Source organism: Python bivittatus, unplaced genomic scaffold (assembly GCF_059951505.1).
Source record: "Python bivittatus isolate LINGU-HERP-01145 unplaced genomic scaffold, Pbiv_v1 ctg000060_np1212, whole genome shotgun sequence".
NCBI classification, from domain to species: Eukaryota; Metazoa; Chordata; class Lepidosauria; order Squamata; family Pythonidae; genus Python; species Python bivittatus.
The window spans coordinates 10,403,665-10,425,182 of NW_028277044.1; the positions used below are offsets into that span (position 1 = coordinate 10,403,665).

At 40.3% G+C, this 21,518-nt stretch overlaps 2 protein-coding genes across 7 annotated transcripts in view; one reads left to right on the forward strand and one right to left on the reverse strand.

The window, feature by feature from the left end:
* Nucleotides 1-21,245, forward strand: part of LOC103053836 (transmembrane O-mannosyltransferase targeting cadherins 4) — a 75,665-nt gene extending 54,420 nt beyond the window's left edge. The window contains exons 1-4 of one of the 6 annotated variants that reach the window (XM_025165045.2): nucleotides 4,493-4,577; nucleotides 15,211-15,409; nucleotides 18,903-19,062; nucleotides 19,707-21,245. In XM_025165045.2, the coding sequence (XP_025020813.1) occupies nucleotides 18,999-19,062; nucleotides 19,707-20,197 (555 nt within the window). In that variant the 5' untranslated portion in view covers nucleotides 4,493-4,577; nucleotides 15,211-15,409; nucleotides 18,903-18,998 and the 3' untranslated portion in view covers nucleotides 20,198-21,245. Of the gene's footprint in view, nucleotides 1-4,492; nucleotides 4,578-12,398; nucleotides 13,468-15,210; nucleotides 15,410-18,902; nucleotides 19,063-19,706 lie in introns of those variants that run through there. The other 5 variants (XM_025165046.2, XM_025165048.2, XM_025165047.2 and 2 more) reach the window with 5 other exon arrangements.
* Nucleotides 21,246-21,343: 98 nt separating this feature from the next.
* Nucleotides 21,344-21,518, reverse strand: part of PCCA (propionyl-CoA carboxylase subunit alpha) — a 279,110-nt gene continuing 278,935 nt past the window's right edge. Inside the window, exon 24 of the mRNA XM_088136492.1 lies at nucleotides 21,344-21,455. Within this exon, the coding sequence (XP_087992618.1) occupies nucleotides 21,438-21,455 (18 nt within the window). The 3' untranslated portion in view covers nucleotides 21,344-21,437. The remainder of the gene's footprint in view (nucleotides 21,456-21,518) is intronic.

Consider the following 21,518-nt stretch of genomic DNA (forward strand, 5'->3'; position numbering starts at 1 on the left):
GCTGAGAAACACTCCTGTCTTTTCATCCAGGAACTCAAGTTGCTGTATAATTCTCTTATCTCCAGTCTGGATTTCTATGCATTGGTTCTTCCTTTCTTACCTGGCACCCAGCCTGTCTTGGAGAATGCTTCAAGCAATAATTTGGTTTCACATATCTTAATCCTAAACCAAGTTTTGCAAGTTTCACTGGATTCTTTATAAAATGAGCCAACCATATTGTGGCTTAGTGTCCTAGGTGGGAATATCCTCAGTCAACAGAACAGAGTTTATGCACCATATTAAACCATAAAATGATTATGGTTTGGGCCAATTGTGGTTTATAGATCATGATTTATGCTTTATTAAATGTATTAACCCAACCAACTAGACTTAGTTAAGACACAAGGGTTAAAAAAAAAAAAAGGCTTAGAGCAGTGTGTGATTTGGGGTTTGTGTCGGAGTGAGGCTTAAATTTCAAGGCGGTATCTCCTACAATGTAAAACTGACTTCTGCCCAATGTTTAGACAGTTAGTTCCTAGCTGCATAAGTCCACACATCTTCAAGTTGCTAAGGCTGAGAAACACTCCTGTCTTTTCATCCAGGAACTCAAAGTGGGGCACGTTGTATTCCCTCCCATTTTCTCTCACAGCCTGTGAGCTGATTGGGCTGAGACACTGTCACCTAGTGAGCTTCTGTAGCTGAACTAAAGTCTCCCCAGTGCTAGTCTAGCCCCTTAGCCCAGTGTTTCTCAACCTGGGCAACTTTAAGATGTGTGGACTGGCTGAGGAATTCTGGGAGTTGAAGTCCACACATCTTAAAGTTGCCCGGGTTGAGAAACACTGCCTTAGCCACTAAGGGAAAACATCTAGACAAGCGGCAAGGCAGCAAAGGAAGTTCAACCCATTCTGTGAATATTACTACAAACAAATGGTTTCCGTTCCTCACAGGAAAAGGAATACCTTTTTCTGAGAAGCCAGTGGTCTTTCCAGCTCAGTGTTGTCACTCCTGACTGCAGCTGCGTTCCTGATTTCAGGCAGGATTTTTTGCTAGCCCCCGAACATCCTTGCCTCAAGTTCAACTATTTAAAAAAAATTGTACAACAAAGCCTCTCTTCAACATGAGTGCATCTTTCCCTTTGGGGGGAAAGTGATGACTGTCATCATGTGAACGTGTTAATATTAAATCAAAGTAATCCCACCAAGACAGCAGAAGGCAGAGAGACACCATGGCTGCCGTAAGAGAGAAGCCTGTTCACAAAATGGCTGTTACAGTGAGCCTAGCCAGTATTTATCAAAAGCTGAACCAGCCTCCCGACATACTCTCTATCATCTCAGTGAGACCTGGGCATTCTTACAAATAAATTTGATAGTAGAGTCTTTTTTTCTTTTTCTTTTTTTTGAGCTAGTTTGCCAGTTTCCTATTTCTGTGGCTACCATTAGCGCTACAAAACTCTTTGTGAAAAAGTTCCCAAGTCTGCGTGGCTTCTCTACAGGTGGAGTCTTACTCTTCCACTGTTAACTCATTTTAAAACAAATGGGAAGCCCTGATACAGTTTAAGATGTCGGTCCTTAAACGTGGTATATTCATGAAAGGAACAGGGTTGCTGGTGGAAGATCAACTGCAGTAATACAAAGGGAACAGACTTCACCAGCATGGCCATAAAGATTCCTCTCCGGTCTTTGTCACTTGCAGGCAACGGCTGTCTCCGCGCTCCCTGGCAATGAGATTCTGTAGTTCACCGGCTGCCCTTTTACATCTTTGATTCATCAATGGGCTGATACTAAACCTCAAAGGATATGCATTTGCAGTGGCAATTTAATTTGCTTACTTGCATCAAAATGTGCAGACTTGCTTCCCACGAAATGGCCAGCAAATAGATTTGGAGTAAAGTTACAAAGAGCCCCCACTCAGTGCTTGCAACACAGCTTTCCTCACAAATGACACAACCGCGTGCATCTTTGAACCTCGTGGCTTAACCCATCCTAAGGCATGGGGGAATCTGTCGGTTGTCTTGGCAACAGCAGTCCCCTCCCCCCCAATTCTTTCTCTCTGACATCAAACAACTCTAAAAAGATGGGCATAAAACTCGCACAGTCCCATCAAGTTGGGCGGTTAGAGGGCACATCCTTCCATCCCTCTAGCAGCGTGAATTTGCCCTACTAGCCATTTTTAAATGGCAGGTCCTTATGTTTCTTTCATCTTATTCCCAGCCCACAGTAGAGGCAGCTTAAAATTGTATTCAGCTGTTCCAGTTTTTAAAAAAAGTATTTTCCCTCCTCTCCCAACACGTTTTCTAAAAAGCTTCATCAACCACGTGGTGGAGAATGCTGTCAGGGCTGGGATCTGCCCAGCCTCTATGGAGCTCCTGCTGTGGCACCTCCCCCCCTCCCCTCCCCTCTCCCCCCCCCCCCAGTTGCCTGGCACTGCCCTCTCTAAGCATTTTTGCTTGGACTGCAGAAGACATTGAAACCTGGCTTGCACTGTGCATCTGCCTGTGCCTGGCCAGCATTTTGAATAGCACCAGTCAAGCATTACATGGCTTCTTCATACACACAGGCTTGCCCTTCTGAAAGAAGGCTAGATCGCTTTTAAATACTGTATGAATTGAAAGCTTTTTTTTTTCTTTGAAAGAGCACTAGATCTGCAGTTAGCAAACAGGACTAGCATTTTCAAAAGCCTACTAGTTCTGTGCTGCAAATGTCTGAAAGAGACTTGGGTTCTGCCAGCCGTCTGCTCTGTCACCAGGCTCTTACGGATGCTTCCATGAGGTCCCAGGGAAGTTGGAGGGATGCAGAGCAAAGTGGGAGGGTGTTCTCCCAACACTTCTCACAAGTCTGGAAGAGTTTCCTCCCACTTCACCTTCTGTATCTCCTCTGGCCCTGTCAGCTGAGCTACTTTTAGACTATTCAACACTCTATCACTGCCATCTAGTTTCAGTCCGGAGCTCTGCATCCCAGTTTTATAATACACCCTGGTTTGAGTTGCAATTTTCATTGGTGAGAATATATCATCTAATATATCATCATGGAAGTCAATGGAATACAAGGAATGCCTGGTTTGAATTCAGGGCACATGGATAAGGATGGTTAACCAGCTTGGCTCCAATGACAGGCCCATTTTTTTTTTTTTTGTGCCAAGTATTTAATTCCTCCCTTCTGGGAATCCAAACCAACCACTGGCCAGCCATATTCCGATTACCACTAGATGCACTGAAGAATTAAACAAGGGGCAGCACTTGGCTTACTCCGGAGATTCAAAAAAAGATAAGTAGAGTCTTAGCTTCCATGGTACATGAATGGAGGACATTAGATAACCCCAGGGCTGTAGGTTAGAACTGGGAAGCGGGAAAAATATCTCAGAAGGAGGTAATGGCAAACCACTTCCTCTGGTTGCCAAGAGAACACCATCGACACGTCCACAAATTCCCTGAGTCTAATTTGCCTCAAAGACTATCCCTAACCCTTTTTTAAGCTGCATGGGGAAGTGCGCCTTGCCTGATATCTCTATTTCACTGTTATACAAAACACCTTCAGTGTTTCTGCCTAACATTGAATTGCACGGCAGGGTTGTCAGTAACTATTACCACCCCAGGTGTACAAAAATTAAGCTGAAAATACATTTTGCTAGTTGGTTGCTCAGTGTCTTGTGTAACCTTAGCCAGTATGGCCAACTTCATTAATGCAAATTTGGACAATTGGGCTTATTCGGTAAACAGCAGCTCTGTTAGCACGGCTGAATGGAAGTTCGGACTCAACCCTACCATCAGAAAGGCTGCATTAACCACATTGTAAGATTTGTGCACCGCAATCAAAATCATTCCCACCACAGATCTCCAATACCTGCTTCAGCAAATGCCTTTCGAAAACAGGTGCATCTAAAAACACACAGAAAAACCAGAGTAGAAAGCAGGTATATAGGAAGAGAGCCTTTTCTGCTGTGGCACCACCTTGAGGAACATCATCCCCCTGGAGATCAGGTTGGCCTCGATCTTGCTGGTTTTTCGCAGGGCCCTGAAGACAAGTTTTGCAGGCAGGCACGGGGACCCCGGAGTGCGGTGGAGCTGGTGCGGTAGCCATGCTGAGTGTTTGGGTAAATGGGATTACCTCAGCTGCAAGTGTTATGCATTTTATGCTGGTTTTTAATATGCTTTTATATTGTTTTTTCTTCTTGATTTAAAACCGTTGTATTGTTCTTTTCTGTTGTTTTTACAGTTGTTTTAATTGTTTGTAAGCCATCCAGAGTCATGTATATATATGAGATGGACAGCCACATAAATTTGAACGATAAATATTTATATACACAAATATATGTGTGTATATCTATGTATGTATGTAAACAAACATGAATAAACATTTGCATCTCTTAATGGAAGGGAAAAGGGTCACGACTTCCTGCAACAACCCCGCATACCAGGCAGTCGGAGCTGAAGGGCCTGGAACTCCCTTTCTAGCCCGGCCCCATTGTGACGCCAGGGGCTCCGCCCAATCATCGGCTTTTAAAGGGCCCACAACCCGGAAGCGGCTTGAGGTGAGCAGCTCTGAGAAACCAGCACCTCGCAAGCCGGCCGAGGCGGAATCGACGGGCGCTAAACCTGGCGGGTGAGCCTTTCAAAGGGGTGGTAGAATTCGGGCGGTCGCAGAATCCCGAGATAGCAGGGAGACGCTGATTGGTGCCAGTGTTTTCGAAGGTTATTGGATAAGAGGCGTCACGTGAGATTTGTGGCGGGGGGCTTAGGGCGGCAGAACCATCTAGGTGGGAAAGCACCTTGTCTTCCGAGCGCGGGCTTTTAAACGGAGCGGCGCTGCGCGAGATCACGTGACAGGAGGCGAGCAATCGTATTGGTTGGTCGTGGCTGGAGAACCGGCCGGGGAGCCGCCGAAGTGAGGCGTTGGAGGGCGGCGGGGGCTGCCTTCGTGGTTGGCGGTGGCGACGAGCAGCCGCGGCATACGGCAGAGACCGAAGTGCTTTCGGATCAGGGGATTGATTAGCTCCCTTTGGGCAGAGTCATAAATTAAGCACTTTTGTGGGCGAAGGAGGTCAAAACGTGCTTGCGAAACGGGGCCGGAGTCCCCCGTGCCCGCTATTTACCGAGCCTGGTGCGCAGCGAACAGTAAACACCGCGGAGAGGCCTTTGCCCAGCTGGCCCTCCGTCAAGGCGCATGCGGAGGGAGGGGGGATTTCTCGGCTCCCCGGTGTCTTCGGGGAATAGCCTCGTACAAAGGTTGAACTCTTGAGCTGAGGCGATCGGGCGTCAGGTGTAACAGCTGGGCTAAAAGCGCAGCTTTCAAGAAGCAACCACAGAAAAGTCATCCCGAAACGTTAAAAAAGTAGCCAACCAGGGGCTTGTTCGCGTCTCAATTTTATGCGGGGGTGGGTTGAATAGTTTGAGAGTTGGAAGCACAGTATTTAATGGCGTGATCTGTCAGAAATTACTCTTGTTACACCACAGTTCAAAATTATAATCCAAACTTCAGCCACGAGAACCTAATCAATTTATATTCTGTACAATAGGGGAGGGTTAGCTGAACTCACGTGCAATTGTCACGGGGTTGGCTGAGAATTTACAATCTGAATTTTTCACTCCTCTGATTTTAGTAATATTTGTTTAGCAACATTTATTGTTATTTTATTTTTATTATAATAAATTTAGTAACATTTGTATATTTAATAGGATTTCAATAATCTTGGATTTACCTTTTCTAGGGATTTCTCTACATTATTTCAAATGGACTGTTTGGACAGTTTCTTTAGAGAACAATATATATTTTACCTTTTTTACATGGATAGATAGGGGGGTTCTGTATATTCTGATTCTTATGGTTGGGTTCATGTACTACACATTGTGATTATTTGATTAAGTTTTTTTACTTACTGCGGTGTTAAGCTAGCCATTGTGATCTATAAACTATGGTGTGTTAGGTGAACGCAGCCATTTGTGGTTTATTGAATAAATCATGGCTAAACAAACGATGGCTATGTCTCCATACCTATGATGTGCAATGAGTCTTCTGCTGACATTTAACTATATTAGTGACTTTATTATGTTTTTTACAAAATTATGTTGCATTCATTTAATGTACATATAAATATCATCTGTTGCTGATCCTTGAGCATTTCCTTTTTGGCAGGAATACACCTTCATAAACTCTAATTTAAAACTGATTTCTTTCCACTGATCAGAGTTTAATATTAAGGAATGATTAAGTAGAATTTGCCTGGTTTGCTAAATTAAAACAGAAGTGTTTCTGAGCTCCTTTTCACAACAGTGTAAAAGTGGAAGGGCAGTGTGTGAGTTTGAAATATTTTGTGGCTTATTCTAACACATGTAACACCTTTGCTGCGGGAGCTGCATTGGGTGCCAGTTTGCTTCCAGGTCCAATTCATGGTGTTGGTTATTACCTTTAAAGCCCTGCATGGCATGGGCCCAGGTTAACTGAGGGAGTGTCTCACCCCCACCCGGTCACGTAGAGAGGGTATGTTGCAGACAAGTCAGTAAGAGAATGTCGACTGGCAGGGCCCAGGAAGAGACCTTCTCTGCCATTGCCCCCACCCTATGGAATATTCTCCCCCTAGAGGTGAGGGGTGCCCCCACCCTCCTGGCTTTCTGGAAAGAACAAGTCCTGGTTCTGCCAACGCATGTGGGGCAAGAAGAGACATAACCAACCCTGGAGATGGCTGGAGGCTTGAGGACGCTTCCCGAGCCTAATAATTTCACCATCAATCTTGGAAGATATTTATTATTTGTAGGACTATTGTTTTATTGTATTTTAATTAATATTTATTCTTTTACTGTAAATCGCCCAGAGTTGCTTCCAGGGAGATGGGCAAAGACAAATGTGAAATTAAAATATAAAACATTGGTTTTGCTATACATGAACCCTAAGATAAAGTGTTTTCTATTATACCAAAGCACATGGCATTTAAGGGCTTGCAGTTTTATATTGCAGAATGAATTTATGTAGACAAGAGTTCATTTTACCAGAGCATCTAAAGAAGTGAGCTTTAGGCTATGCAAATTTATGCCATCATTTATCATATAAAATGTCTTTAAGTTGCGACATAACTATTTTTGTTCTTTTTCTTGCTTCCTGGAAGGAGAAACTAAACTAAGGAACCTTGTGCCACTGAGGATTATACTATGGGATAATTGCTGATACTTTTTTTTTTTTTAGGATGCAGGGGTATCCTAGGAGTATGTACCACTGAATGCATGTTTAGAATTGTGCTAGTAATCTCTTTTAGCCATTCTGAGCAAATCAGAGAAAACTGTTAGCCACCATGTAGTAGCTATGTACTATTTATGGATGGAGGATTACAGGACTCCAAAAGCTATATATATTCATGAAAGAATGCTGAGCCAAATCCCTTTAGTTTGAACTAGTAAGTCATATACCCACCTGTAAAGAGGCAGGGGGGTTGAACAGAGAGGTTTTTGCACACTTTGCCCTACCATAGGAATATATAAAGAAATGTGCAAAACTATGCAAGTACAGTCAGTCATTTTGTATTAATAGCAAGGAGGATAAGAGCAAATGATGGAAAAAGAGCTACTGGGTTGTAATATAAAATTTAACTGCAGAGAAATGTGCTTTTAAAAATAAATAGAACTTTTTTTAAAAAAAATCAATTCTTGCTTTTCAAAATGTTAGTTCTGAATTAACTGTCGCTAACTTTTTTTGCCTTAACTGAAAACAGAATGCTATTTTAATTAACTAGCTGTTAAAAAAAATCTCCATTAAGTCAAGTTCAAAATTGTTATTTCATTTTTTATAGGATTGGTAGCCTAACATTTCCCCAGCTCAAAATATTTAATGAAAAACGTAAACCTGTATAACAAAGATTTATAGCCTAGAATTCTGTCAAATATCCTTGAAAAAAAGTCCTTGAAAAAAGTCCTTGAAAAAAAACTAAAAGAGTCACCTGGAGTGATGTTGAAGACATCAGTGAATCCAACTGAGTCCCCATATTAGGGATTACATTGTGATGACAATGGAGTGAAACTGTCCCTGTGTTTGGAGGCTATGTGGGTCTGGATGGGAAGGAAGAGACTTAGGCTCAATCCCAACAAGACTGAGTGGCTGGGAGTCTCCATCTTTAGCCTTGGACTAGGCTGCACTTCCTTATTCAAGACTGGTGTGCAATTTGGGAGTCATTTTGGACTCTCAGCTTCTGCGTGAAAAGCAGATGGCCGGTGTGGCCAATGGACTAAGGATCTTTGCATAGAGCCATCTAGTGTGCCAGTTGTGGATGAGAAGGCCCTTCAGATGGTCACTTATGGACTGTTGCAATGTGGTCTACGTGGGGCTGCCCTTGAAAACCACTTGGAAGCTACAGCTGGTCTGGAATACAGCAGCATGGGCAGTAATAGGCATACTGCAGTATATATGCTCATGTGATACCACTGCTCTACAAGCTGCACTAGTTGCCAGTTGGCTTCCGGGTACAATTCATGGTGCTGGTTACTATTTTTGACCACCACCTATAAAGCCTTTCATGGCATAAAGCCTAGGCATCTGAGGGACCACCTATCTCCAATAATTTCTGCCTGTCCAGTATGATCGGGCAGAGTGGGTGTAGTTCAGGTCCCCTCAGTTAAATAATGTTATCTAGTGAGACCTCAGAAATATGCCTTGTCATGGAACCTGCCCTCTGAAATGACATTCCCCAAGAGATCTGTACAGCTCCCACCCTGATGGATGTTCCAAAAGGCATTGAAAACCTGGTTACTTCCCCAGGCCTTGGGGTAGAGTGGTGGTGAACCTGTAAGATTTGGCTTTGTTTCATATGGTTCTTCTTTCTAGACACTATCTCTTTGTTTCTTCATACTATTGTTGTAGCTTTTTAATAATTAAAGTACCCATGTCATTAGGAGTCAGGCATTCTTTAAACCTATGTAAATAAATAGATTTCTTCAGAAACTGAACATGGCAACAGATGTCACATCCTTATATTCTGCTTCTGTTCAATGGAGAGGAACGCCCACACATAATCGCTAACTGCCGTGTAGATGACAGTTGGTAATCTTTTTATTTATTTATTTAGGATGTTTATACATTTCTATTGCCTGCTTAATAATTCTGGAGAAATACCTGCTCTATTACTTCATCTTATGGATATCTATTAAACTACCAGGCAAAAGGTAGTCTGGATTAGTGTAAGTATTGATGGATTTTATATTTATCATAGTCATGTTTCACTATGAAGAAGTCAATGCTGCCTGGAGTTTCCAGTTAATGTGCACAACTATTTGTAAAGACAAACAGTATTCTCTGTGAACTCAAGATTACTCACTGGGCTTCATTTCATACATGATACGTTAGATGCAGTGCTGATGTAGAACATCCTGCTTACAACTTCAGTGTGGATGGAATGCCATGAATACAATCCTATGTCATGTTTCAAGTAGGAGTTTGCATCCATTCTTAAAAACAGGTATTGGAGTTTTTTTTGGTTCATGGAAGACTATGAACATATTATGGGAATTCTACAAATCACCAGTCATTTGGGAATTTAGAGAGGCAGAGGATGTACAGTGCATTTGGAAAGTATTCAGCCCCCCTTCACTTTTTTCAATTTTGTTATGTTGCAGCCTGATACTACAATCGTTCAAATTCATTTTTTTCTCATTAATCTACACTCAGTACCCCATAATGACAAAGTGAAAACAGAATTTTAGAAATGTCTGTAAATTTATTAAAAAGAAAAAACTGAAATATCACATGTACTTAAGTATTCAGACCCTTTACTCAGTACTTTGTTGAAGCACCTTTGGCAGCAATTACAGCCTTGAGTCTTCAGTATGATGCGACAAGCTTTGCATACCTGGATTGGGGGATTTTCTGCCATTCTTCTTTGCAAATCCTCTCAAGGTTGGATGGGGACTGTTGGTGGACAGCCATTGTCAGGTCTCTCCAGAGATGTTCAATAGGGTTCAAGTCAGGGCTCTGGCTGGGCCACTCTTAACACATTCACAGAGTCGTCCCTAAGCCATTCCTGTGTAGTCTTGGCTGTGTGCTTAGGATCGTCATCATGTTGGAAGGTGAACCAGCCCAGTCTGAGGTCCTGAGCGCTGTGGAACAGGTTTTCATTGAGGATATCTCTGTACTTTGCTCCATTCACCTTTCCCTCAGCCCTAACCAGTCTCCCAATCGCTGCTGCTGAAAAACACCCCCACAGCATGATGCTGCCACCACCATGCTTCACTGTTGGGATGGTACTGGGCAGGTGATGAGCAGTGCCTGGTTTCCTCCAGACATAATGTTTAGAATTGAGTCCAAACAGTTCAATCTTGGTTTCATCAGACCAGAGAATCTTGTTCCTCACAGTCTGAGAGTCCTTCAGATGCTTTTTTGCAAACTCCAAGCAGGCTTTCATGTGTTTTGTACTGAGGAGAGGCTTCCGTCTAGCCACTCTGCCAGAAAGCCCAGATCAGTGGACAGCTGCAGTGATGGTTGTCCTTCTAGAACTTTGTCCCATATCTCCACAGAGGATCTCTGGAGCTCAGTCAGAGTGACCATCGGGTTCTTACTATGGCTCTTCTCCCCCGATTGCTCAGTTTGGCTGGGCGACCAGCCCTTGGAAGAGTCCTGGTTGTGCCAAACTTCTTCCATTTGAGAATTACGGAGGCCGCTGTGCTCTTGGGAACCTTCAGTGCAGCAGAAAATTTTTTGTAGCCTTCCCCAGATCTGTGCCTTGCAATAATCCTGTCTCTGAGCTCTGCGGGCAGTTCCTTTGACCTCATGACTTATGCTCTGATACACTATGCATTGTCAGCTGTGAGGCCTTCTATAGAGAGGTGTGTGCCTTTCCAACTCATGTCCAATCAATTTAATTTACCACAGGTGGACTCCAATCAAGGTGTAGAAACAGCTCAGCAACAATCAAGAGGCAGCTGAGCTAAATTTCAAGTGTTGTTGCAAAGGGTCTGAATACTTATGCCAATGTGATATTTCAGTTTTTCCTTTTTAATAAATTTACAGACATTTCTAAAATTCTGTTTTCACTTTGTCATTATGGGGTACTGAGAAAAAAAAATGAATTTGAATGATTGTAGTATCAGGCTGCAACATAACAAAATTGAAAAAAGTGAAGGGGGGCTGAATACTTTCCAAATGCACTGTAGTTTGTTTCTAGAATGTTGTGAGATTCAACATGGTTTAATGTACCTTACAGTTGCAGATATGTATGTTTAAAAATGATTTCATAGCTTACTTCATTTCTTTGGGGACTTCTTGACCTTTAAAAGACAGCTGCAAGTAAACAGTGGTCCTGTTTCAGATGAAATTCAAATCACTGAATACTTAATCTGTCTGTGAAGTAAAATACAAAGCATTCTCACAGGTATTGTTCAATAGTCATAATGCTGTTTGTTTTCACAAACCAGGATTTCATAGTTTCAGAGCGGACGACTGCTGAGAGAAGGCTCTAACCTTTTGATTTCAAAGGAGCTGTGATTTCCACTGGTGCCTCCCTGGCTAATGTAAGAAAGGTGTTTTGCCATAAACGCTTCTGAGATATTTGGTGAGGTTGGACAGCGGCTGGCCCAAGCAGGAAGCCCGTTGTCTGCCTCTAAAGAAAATAGTAAGTTACAAAATGAAAGCATCAAAGAACCAACAGGATGCAGTCCCTGGAGTCTTTTCTGGCATGTGGGTCCTCCTTGAAAGTTAGCACTGAGTGAAGAGTGACCTTAAAACTCACTTTATTCAAACAGACTGAGATCAGGTTTAAAGTTCAAGGCATTTTGTTTTTTCACCTGTTTCCTACAGTTTTCAGGAACTTCTAAAGAATTAATATGTAACTATATCTGGTCACTGAGCCAACAGTGAGCATTTTTTTCCCAGAGAAAATAAAGATATTGAAGTAAAAAGAGAGAAAAATGGGATGCTGTATTGCAATGAAGTAAAAATAGGTCAGTGCTAGGATCTTTAGAGAGCCATCGGTACCTTATCTGCTGCCCAAAGGATCTCTGTATCCCATATGGAAAATAATTTAGATCAACCCTTACAGGTATAAATGATTTCCTTTTGATTGATTGCTGTAGAAAAACATTAAGACAGAGAGGTGCTGCTATTTCTGCTTTGTCAGGCTGCAGCCACAGAGCACGTGGCCATTGCCATCCCTGGAATATTCTGACCTGCCTTGCTTTGGATCTTGGGGGTGGACTAGAATCCTTTGAGCTTTAGAAATTGGGTTGCTTCTCTTCTCCTAAATGGGGTTGCACTTACAGCTTACTCTATGAAGGGAAAAGGGGGGAGACAGACCATTTTGCCCCTGTATGTCAGGTGGTGCTCGCTCTCCTTTAAGTGGCTGAAAAATAAATGATTAAATCAAATGTTTTAATAATTTCAATCAGATGCTTTTAGTGACAATGAACAGTACATGTTTCTAATTTAAAAAAACTTAGTTGTTATTATCACAAACATTTTGAATTTATAGTTAAAATCTTATAAAACTGAATTACAGAAAACAACTTGTTGTAAAGCATGTCCATTTCAGTTTTGATCTTACGAAAACGGCTTTTCCACATCAAATTCCTAGCTCTTGGTTACTGAAGTTTTGACTTTTGCTGGATTTGCATAGAAAACCAACGCTTGATGTGGGGTATTTGGTTGGGCCGAGGGAGAAGAGGAGGCAGAGTACAAAGAATCTGTGGGATAACTGCTAATTTACTGCTCTTTGTTGAGCAGCTTGATATAAGCAATGAGAATAAATTTTTAAAAATAAAATCCAAAATATTGTACAAATATTCTTGATAGAAAGTCCTGTATTATATTGTGAATTACCATTTTCATGATTACACCATTTTTTAATAAACATGTATAGCACAATCCATAGCAAGCTTGACAGATTGGTCAAGTTTAAGTCTGAGGTTTCTCCGGGGGGATTAATAAATGTTGATTTATATCAGTATTTTAAGTTCTCTGGATTTAAATTAAAGTAAATTCACTCTGCTTGATTCCCAAGTTGGTCACCCAAAATAATGGCAGAAAAAATTGGAAGAGGTGGAGTGATTCATCTGCTGCTACCCTCCAACACAGTAACAGCTATTTTGCTAAAGACCTAGGCGCGCCCTAACACTGCACGGCATTCTTGCAGAAACAAGAAACAAAATCCAGAAGCCAAACAGTGAATGGACAGCTTGTTTTCCAGTGGCTCTGCAGCATTCAGTGAGAGCTGATTTCCCCATTAATGCCTTACAGCACCTCTTAAGAGTCCAGCTATCATACCAAAATAACAGGCTTTCTATCACTTCATTGATGGCTCAGTGATCCTATGAAGACACTGAAATCATCAGCGGGGAAACAGTTTGAGGAAATCAGCTCCAGTTTTTAATAAAAGACTAATAAAAGAGCAAAAACGTGCTCTGCTGCTGCCACTGGGACTAGTTACAGCTGCTATCAATCGTGTTTCTAATAATATTCCTTTATTTTTGCAGACATAAATACATATGAATAGCTGCTGTATGTACAGGGCTTGTACATTAATTTGGTGAGTGCAGTATAGACTCGCCTCCCCATGCACTAATGATGCATTTAGCTAAATTCATTAGCTTCAAGTTAGTACATACTGCTGTTCAGGACAATATTTTGTTAATTATTTGGGAAGAAGTTTCACAAGGTTCAATAGTGCACATGTGTTCCTTCAGGACTTCATAAACCTTACAACAACCCTGTAAGATAGATCAGTGTACTTTATCTAGTTTCTGTTTTTAGGGTTTGAAATTGAAGATGTTGACTCAAAGGTTCTTTGTACATTTTTAGCAGGGAATTTACACTCTGCATCCCTAAGTACAATGCTTTGCTAAATTCATTCTACATTTTTAAAAAATCAATCCTCCAAAACTGTCTAAGGAATTATTGAATTAGGAGGCTTGAAATAACACGTGTCCTGACTGGTCTGAATGAGTGATCCTTGTTGTGGTTTTCCAACTGTTTTTAATCTGTCCTCCCCCCCCCCCCCGCTTTCAATTTGGTCCATATGCTTCATTTTCTATCACTTACTTTTCCATTCTCAGATAATAGTTCTAAGCAAATAAGCTTTACCAACAATTGGATAGGCTGTCAGTTGTAGTTAAAAGAAATTGCTTGAAAAGATGACATACAGGTTTCACTCATTTTCCCAGGATATTAAACTTTAATGGATGGAGTATGAATATTTCATGACAGTATCTTTGAATAAGTCATTTTGTCCTGAAGGATATTGTGAGGCCTAATTTCTGTCTAATCAGATCTAGTTAAATACTGTAGTTGCCAACTTTTTCCCTTGGAATACAAAGAAAAACACATCTATCTCTGCTATTATATCTTTTACTTATACTGCCTGGTGGTTTATTTTTTTACTGTCATTGTATAAAATTAAGCATCAGGTATTATTCTTTCCTTTTGCCACAAGATGGCTAATTAGACTTTTAACAGAGGTGAAGTGATTATTTTATAGAGAGTACTAGAGAAACTGGAGATTTTAATTTGCTGTTTGGTGCTAGGAGAAAAAGATAAAGTCATAGTAAAGTAATGCCTTTGTCATGGGCATTTAAATGAGCACATGTTCAAGTCTTACAAGATGCTGGAATAGTGGTGAATCAGAATGAAAAGTGGTTATTTAAATTAGTTACATTTTTAAAAAGAAAGTAATGAGTCCTTACCTCTCCTGCTAATAACATTTTACCATAGCTGAACTCTTGAAAAAAGGACCCTGTGGAGGGGAGGTTATTTATGTAATACACAAACTTTATTTTTGCTCATCGACCATAGTGAAATCTCAACTGGCCGATTATTCAAAATCAGTAACACTTGGATAATCCTGATTTAAATGCAAGATTAGCGGTCAGGGAATTCCAGGCTGCATTATCATCCCCAATCCCAATCCCAGTTTAAAGCTGACCTGCAGTTATTCTCACTTCTGTTATTCTCAGAACACAAAGACCAAGTGGATCATAACCAACTACCGTAATCAATGTTCTTACACCAGTTGACCAACAGGACAGTGCACAAAAGCAGAAGTCCTTCAGTCCCCTGCTATAAACTACTGCAAATCCTAGAGCAACAAAATCCTTTCACGCCCCACTTCCCGCAAAAAAAAAAAAAAAAAAGAGGTTAAAAGTTAGCATCCACATTTGTGTACATTTGTCTGGTTAACAACAACAAAATCATGGTAGCCTTTTATGTGAAAGGATACTATGCAAGCAATTTTGCAACCTGGCATTCTTCTTAATAGCTGTAACCGTGATTGCAGGGTACACCAGTGGCTGGACGGAAGATGCATTTTAAACAACGCCTGCAGATTAGCACCAGGAACAGGATACTGAAGATGGCTTGGGATGGGAGCCACCAAGATCCCCTGCTCTGCTCCATACAAAAGAGTCAGCAAAAGGAATTCCAGATGCCATACTTCTTCCCTGTCTCCCACATCCCCACCATATAAGTAGCAGTAGGTATGGAAAAAACATAGGCTAGTTGGTTTTCCAGTGAAGAGAAAACAGAAAATGTTGTTAATCTTTCTGCATCCAAGCCAGAGCTAAACCAACAGAGACGACCAAAGCTGGTTCTGAAGCAACAAAAGTCCTGCGTGCTTAAGGCTACAGGGATGTTACTTGCACATAATTCCCCATTAATTGAAATCGATAACACCCTTTCCTAACCACTTGGAAGATGCTGCTCTGAACCCCTATAATAAACAGTGCAAGTAAAATGTGACCAGAGACATGCGGTTCAGCATGGCATTATCAAGCACTTGATTTCCCATTCTTCTGTTTCATTTCAGAAACATGGATATTTAAACTTTAGTTAATTTGTTTTGTTTTGTGGAGGGCAAGAAAATCAGTGTCTGTGGTATAAAATCTAAATCAGTATTTCTGATGTGAAATCACATGTCTCTGTGAGCTAAACCAATATTCTATGAAGTCACTTAAATCAGTGCTTGACCAGCGTTTGACAATGAAATCCCAATTAACTGTCATTTAGAGTTAAATGATCTCACTCTTTCATTCTAGCAAGAAACCCCCCACAAAGCAGCAATCCTAAATCCCCCTCTGAGAGCCAGTTTGGTGTGGTGTAGTGTAGTATAGTGTAGTGGTTAAGGCACCAGACTAGAAACTAGAAGACCATGAGTTCTAGTTTTGCTTTAGGCACAAAGCCAGCTGGATGACCCTGGGCCATCACTTTCTCTCAGCCCTAGGAAAAAGCAGCCAAGGGCAAACCATTTCCAAAAATGTTGCCAAGAAAATGCCCAGGCACTCACCAGAAGTCAAGACCGACTCGAAGGCACACCCACACTGAGCCTCCTGCCCTCTTATAGCTAGCACCGCTTCTATTTAGATGTTTCTTGGTCACTTCATCTCTCTTTTGATGTACCAGTGAGACAGCAGCAAGAACAAGGTACCTGCCCCATCCCTTTCCTCTTAACCAGTGGCATACTTCACAAAGTTGTTTCCTGCCACTGCTACCTCAGACTGCTGGTCTGATTCTGAACGTTTCAAGAATGGCAGGCCGGGAGGAGCTGAGCAGTCTGGCTGTGGCTGTGTGTAACCCAGGCTTATCCATCTTGTATGCTAGGTTTCAGTCTTCAAAACAGCTAGGGTGAGTGGGGAGGCTGAACAAGTTTCTGAAGGACAAACATTGGTCATATTTTAGATTTTAATTTCCTCACTGGCTATTTCTTGCTATGAAATAGCCTGCCAATAACCAGGATCTAAAAGGCAAACTATATTCCCATATTTTAAGCAAAGCCTTGGAGACTTTTTTTTTTTTTTTTTTGCCTCTCAGAATCAATTTTGTAACAAAATAACCAGAGCTTCAACTCTCTTTGATATATGAAGATGAAGGAGCATTTTTATGCTTGCTTTTTTTGGGGGGGGGGGCATTCTCTTTTGTTAAAACATAGATGCATGTCCCCAATGAAGAAATTGCATAATGTAAATAAAGTATATCTTTTGCAGATGGATACTTGCTATGAAGATTTTAATATACATTTTCAATTTCCTTTTTATACTTACCAACTTTGGCAAGTAACCTCTTGATTGTGAACAATTGTTTTACAATTTACTTTTTAGAATTCAAAGTGAACACGAGTACCCTAATCCCCTAATGGGAATTAACTACATGTGTAACTCTGATTCTTTTTCAACCCTCAGTGGGCCAAATTTCTTCCTGAAGGGCCTGCATTTCTTACTCAAAACACAATCTGGAAAGTAATGATATTTCTGTTCCATAAGGGAGCCAGAGCAACCATCATTAAATTCTTATCCTTGTGGAAGAATATGACAGCCCTGAACCATTTCCTATCATGAAGGATAAATATGTATGAACTAAATGTTTATGAAATAGCAGAACAAATCATTATAGCATTTTGAAAGGGTGGCACCATCATTGTGTTGCATTGGCTTTCAACTAGTGGAACTTCGTGGCTGAGGTAGAAGTTGAACTAGGGAACACAGGGTTGACACTTTCATACTATGTTAGTAACTTCCAGACTGAGGCAAAATTTGAGAGGAAAAAAAATGAATAAAAAGTCTGTGTGGAGGTTGAGCAGTCCCTTATCAGAGGCAGTTGTGGTTTGGCTTTGCTGTTTCTTACTTTGGCTTTGTCATTGTCTACTCAGGCCTTGCACTGATAACCAGTCTATTCTACAGTCTTAACAGAGCACTAATTACCACATGATTTCCTAAGGAATTTTGATAATTGTAGCCTGAAAGGTGCCAAGAATTCACTGAAAGGGCCAAAAAATAAGTTAACTTTTGGCCTGAGAGTACATCCAGGACTAGGGCAAACTCCATGCCAACCAACCTGGATAGATTCACAAACAAATCTCCCACAGGTACACGGACATAAACTGGCATATGTATACAAACACCTTCCCAACACCAGTGCATAACCTTCCCCCATGCCCTGAACCCATACATAAGTGCACACAAACCAAGTTTTTCACTAGGAGGAAAGATGGAGCTCCAGAGACTGAGGCTGGATTTTTTAAAATATATATTTTTGTGGGTTTGGTTATTTGTTCATTTTGCTGCTTCACCTGTAAGCCATTTGGACTGTTAAAGGCCAGTTTTAGTACAGGCAATTACAAATGCACAACACATGTTCTGACAAATGAATTGGAACAAAAGAGATTTTGGAAGAAGCATTAGGTTGATGTATAATTAAGCTTCTCTCGCTGTCTAAACTCAGGTTCAGGTGTTCTGCCCACCTTTTAAAGTATCATCATTACCTTTTCCTGACCTACTACCCTCCAGATGGGTTGAATAATCATTACGGTTATCACCTCCATCTGGGGTGATGGGATGGGTTGCAGTCTAGTATACCTAGAGGGCACCAGCCTAAGAAAGGCTGTTCTGCATCTGATAATTAAAGATTACATGATCGTGCTAGCAAAAACAGAAATGGTCTTTCCTGGGCAATTTTTGTCAGAGCAAAATCTTGAAAGCATCAGGTATATTGAGCTTTAGTTAAAACCATTGGGAAGAGAGAGATGTTTCTGGGTGTGGGGATCAATCTTGTGACTTTATTAAATATAAGGGGTTTTTTTCCTTTGTTCTAGAAAAGCTGTTTCAAAAGGTAGAATATAATACACAGAGACAGAAGATGAAAGTCAACCCCCTATTTTTTTTTTAGTGGCATTTTCTTCTCTTTTAAAAACAATCTGGCTTGTTGAGTTCACTGAAAAATAGTCTCAATGGCTGAACTGGGTAACAGTATTGTTCAGTATTATACAAAATACATTTTGTATTCTTTATTAGAAGTATTAGAGAACTTGTTCCACTTAAGGATGAAATGCACCTCAAGAGGCCACCAGATGTTAGTTACATCTCTTTATTAGCCACCCTCCCTCTTAACCTTCTCTGTATGAAAGTATGTGGAACTGTTACTCTATATATTTTCTAGCATAGAGAAAGACAGTTAACCGTGCGTCTATCTTCCCCTTAGTCCTTCAACACGAAAAGAAATTTATGGCCCCAGTTAGTCAGTGGACTGAAGATCTGATATGACTTGCAAGCTCTGAGCAAGCTGCATAAATTATGTATGGAGGATTACAATGAGATAGTTCGTTCTTCATTGAAACTGTTCAGCAGAACTTTATATACAGGTATGGGAAACCCTTATATAGGCATTTTTTGTTATTTTGCTCTTTTTTTCTTTTTATTTCTTTTTCTATTTTTCCCTTTGTTCTATTTAATTATATAAAGGCAAAATTATTGTTCTGTGGGAATAAGTACCTGAAATTGTCTTGATCTTTTCTGAGATGTCAATATTCTTTCAGTGAGGATATCTTTTTAGAGGCTAGTAATCTAAAGATCTGTAATAATTGTTGGTAATAAATGGCTTCTTTGGAGGAAAGTGATATACTGTTCTCTGTACAACTGGGCACAATTACCCGACTGCATGGAGAGAGAAGTGATCTTTATTTAGTTCGGGTCGTGGCTGCAGAGGGCACTGGAATCATGAACATGACTGCTTAGCCCAATTCATAAAAGTTTTTCATGCAGCAAATAGAACTTTATGAACGAACTAATGTGTTATGACTAGGAAGTTATCTAATACCCGTAACGATAATCAACTACTCCTTACTTTCACTGTGATCATAATTTTTTGCAAATTTTTACAAGAATGTGAGAAATAGCAGTTTATACTGTTGCCTTGTTTTAAGCAAGCGTATTGATTGCTGAAAGAGTGAGATTTAAAAAGACTGCTAATACAACATGCAAACAATGTTTTCTTGCTTTCTTTCAGCTCCTTCAATCGGAAGAATGGCCCGGGTCTTCATCTATGGAACCCTAAAGAAAGGCCAGCCAAACTACCAACACATGATTAATGGTGTTCATGGGACATCCAAGTTTGAGGGCAGAGGGCTCACAGTGGAGAAATACCCACTAGTTATTGCAGGGAAATATAATATTCCTTATTTGCTGAATAATCCAGGAAAGGGGCACCGTGTCACTGGAGAAATATATTTTGTTGATCATCAGATGTTGCAATTCCTTGATGAATTTGAAGGATGCCCGAACATGTATCAGCGTACTCCGGTGAGAGTTGAGGTACTTGAGTGGGAAAGTAAAAGTAGCACGTCTGAAGGGAAATCAGCGATTAACAACATTCTGGAATGTTATGTGTATAGCACCACTACTTATCAGCCAGAGTGGATGCATCTCCCTTACTATGATAACTATGACTCCTTTGGGAAGCATAATCTTTCATACGTGTTACGAGAAAGCAGAGAATAGAAGCAGAAAATCAAACAATGCTTCAGGCTAATAATATGAACATCTACCAAGGTGCTGAAAAAAACCTTTAGTATTTTATGCTGAAATGAGGTACTATCTTATTTCATCAGAATATAGTTGACTTTACTTATTTTACTATGCTTCAGTTTTAAACTTCATCAAGAAGACTATTTGTGTGTGTGCGCGCACATGTACAACTTCCACATCAACCAAAAATGGACCTGGAGGAAAAAAAATATCCATCAAACAACAAAGAGATGCCCTCAGGGTCCAGCTGTCTGTTTTTCAATAACTTCCAAGTGAACAGGATGATGAAAGCATGATATGAATACCAAGACTCATGATATGAAGCATTGTTTCGCTATGGTTAAACAGAGCATTTCTTTAATTTAAATTATGTTAAAATACTACCAATAGGTAGTCATATCACCTCCCAAAAATGTGACACACGAACACAATATTGGAAGGGGAGAGAAAAGTGATACTGATATATTTTTTCATTTCTTAGGGCCAATTTCTGGTTAATGTAGATTTCTATTCAGTTATTGATTTTAGTATATATAAATTGCCTCCCAATGTTATCTTCTGCTACTTAAGACTGTATTGCTTATTGTTGGTTGGGAGTTCTGAATCATCAATATTCTTGCATTTTTACCATCAATGTATAACCTTTCTGTATCGGTGTACCCATTTCCACTGTCTTTTTTCCCACTCACTTCTTGCAATATGTAATTCAATATGTACATCATTCTGCTTTTCTTAAGAATATGAAACTTCTTAAATAAAATTATTGTTAACTGTATAGTATTGGTGATTTAAAATTTGATAAAATTCTTATATCACTGTTGGTTTCAAATAACAAGATAACTTGTACAAACTTTTTAGAAATTACGGATTTTGAAATTAAAAGATCACACTATTATAGAGTTATAGAAGACCTGAAAAATGTAGGCTCTTCTGTTTAAATTAAATCTAGACTTTCTTAAATGTAGCAAATTCACAAGAGCTAAAATAAATCTATACATGAATAAAATATTCAATTTAAGCATAAACAGTGTTTGTTGTATTTCTAACCTACCTTTACTCATTTGCATAATAATGTTATATAGTGAGAAAGGAGGAATGTGGTATGCTGCTCCTTCATCGGCTGCCTTAATTGTTCTCTGATAAGCTACCCGATCAAAAACTTCATCTGCATTCTTCATCTGCATGTAGGAATCTGGTAACATGTGAAAGGCTCTTATAGCTGAATTTTTACCTTTGTTGGATAGAACAGAAGGTCTGTCAGCTAATGTCATAATGCCAACAATGAAGTTCCTCT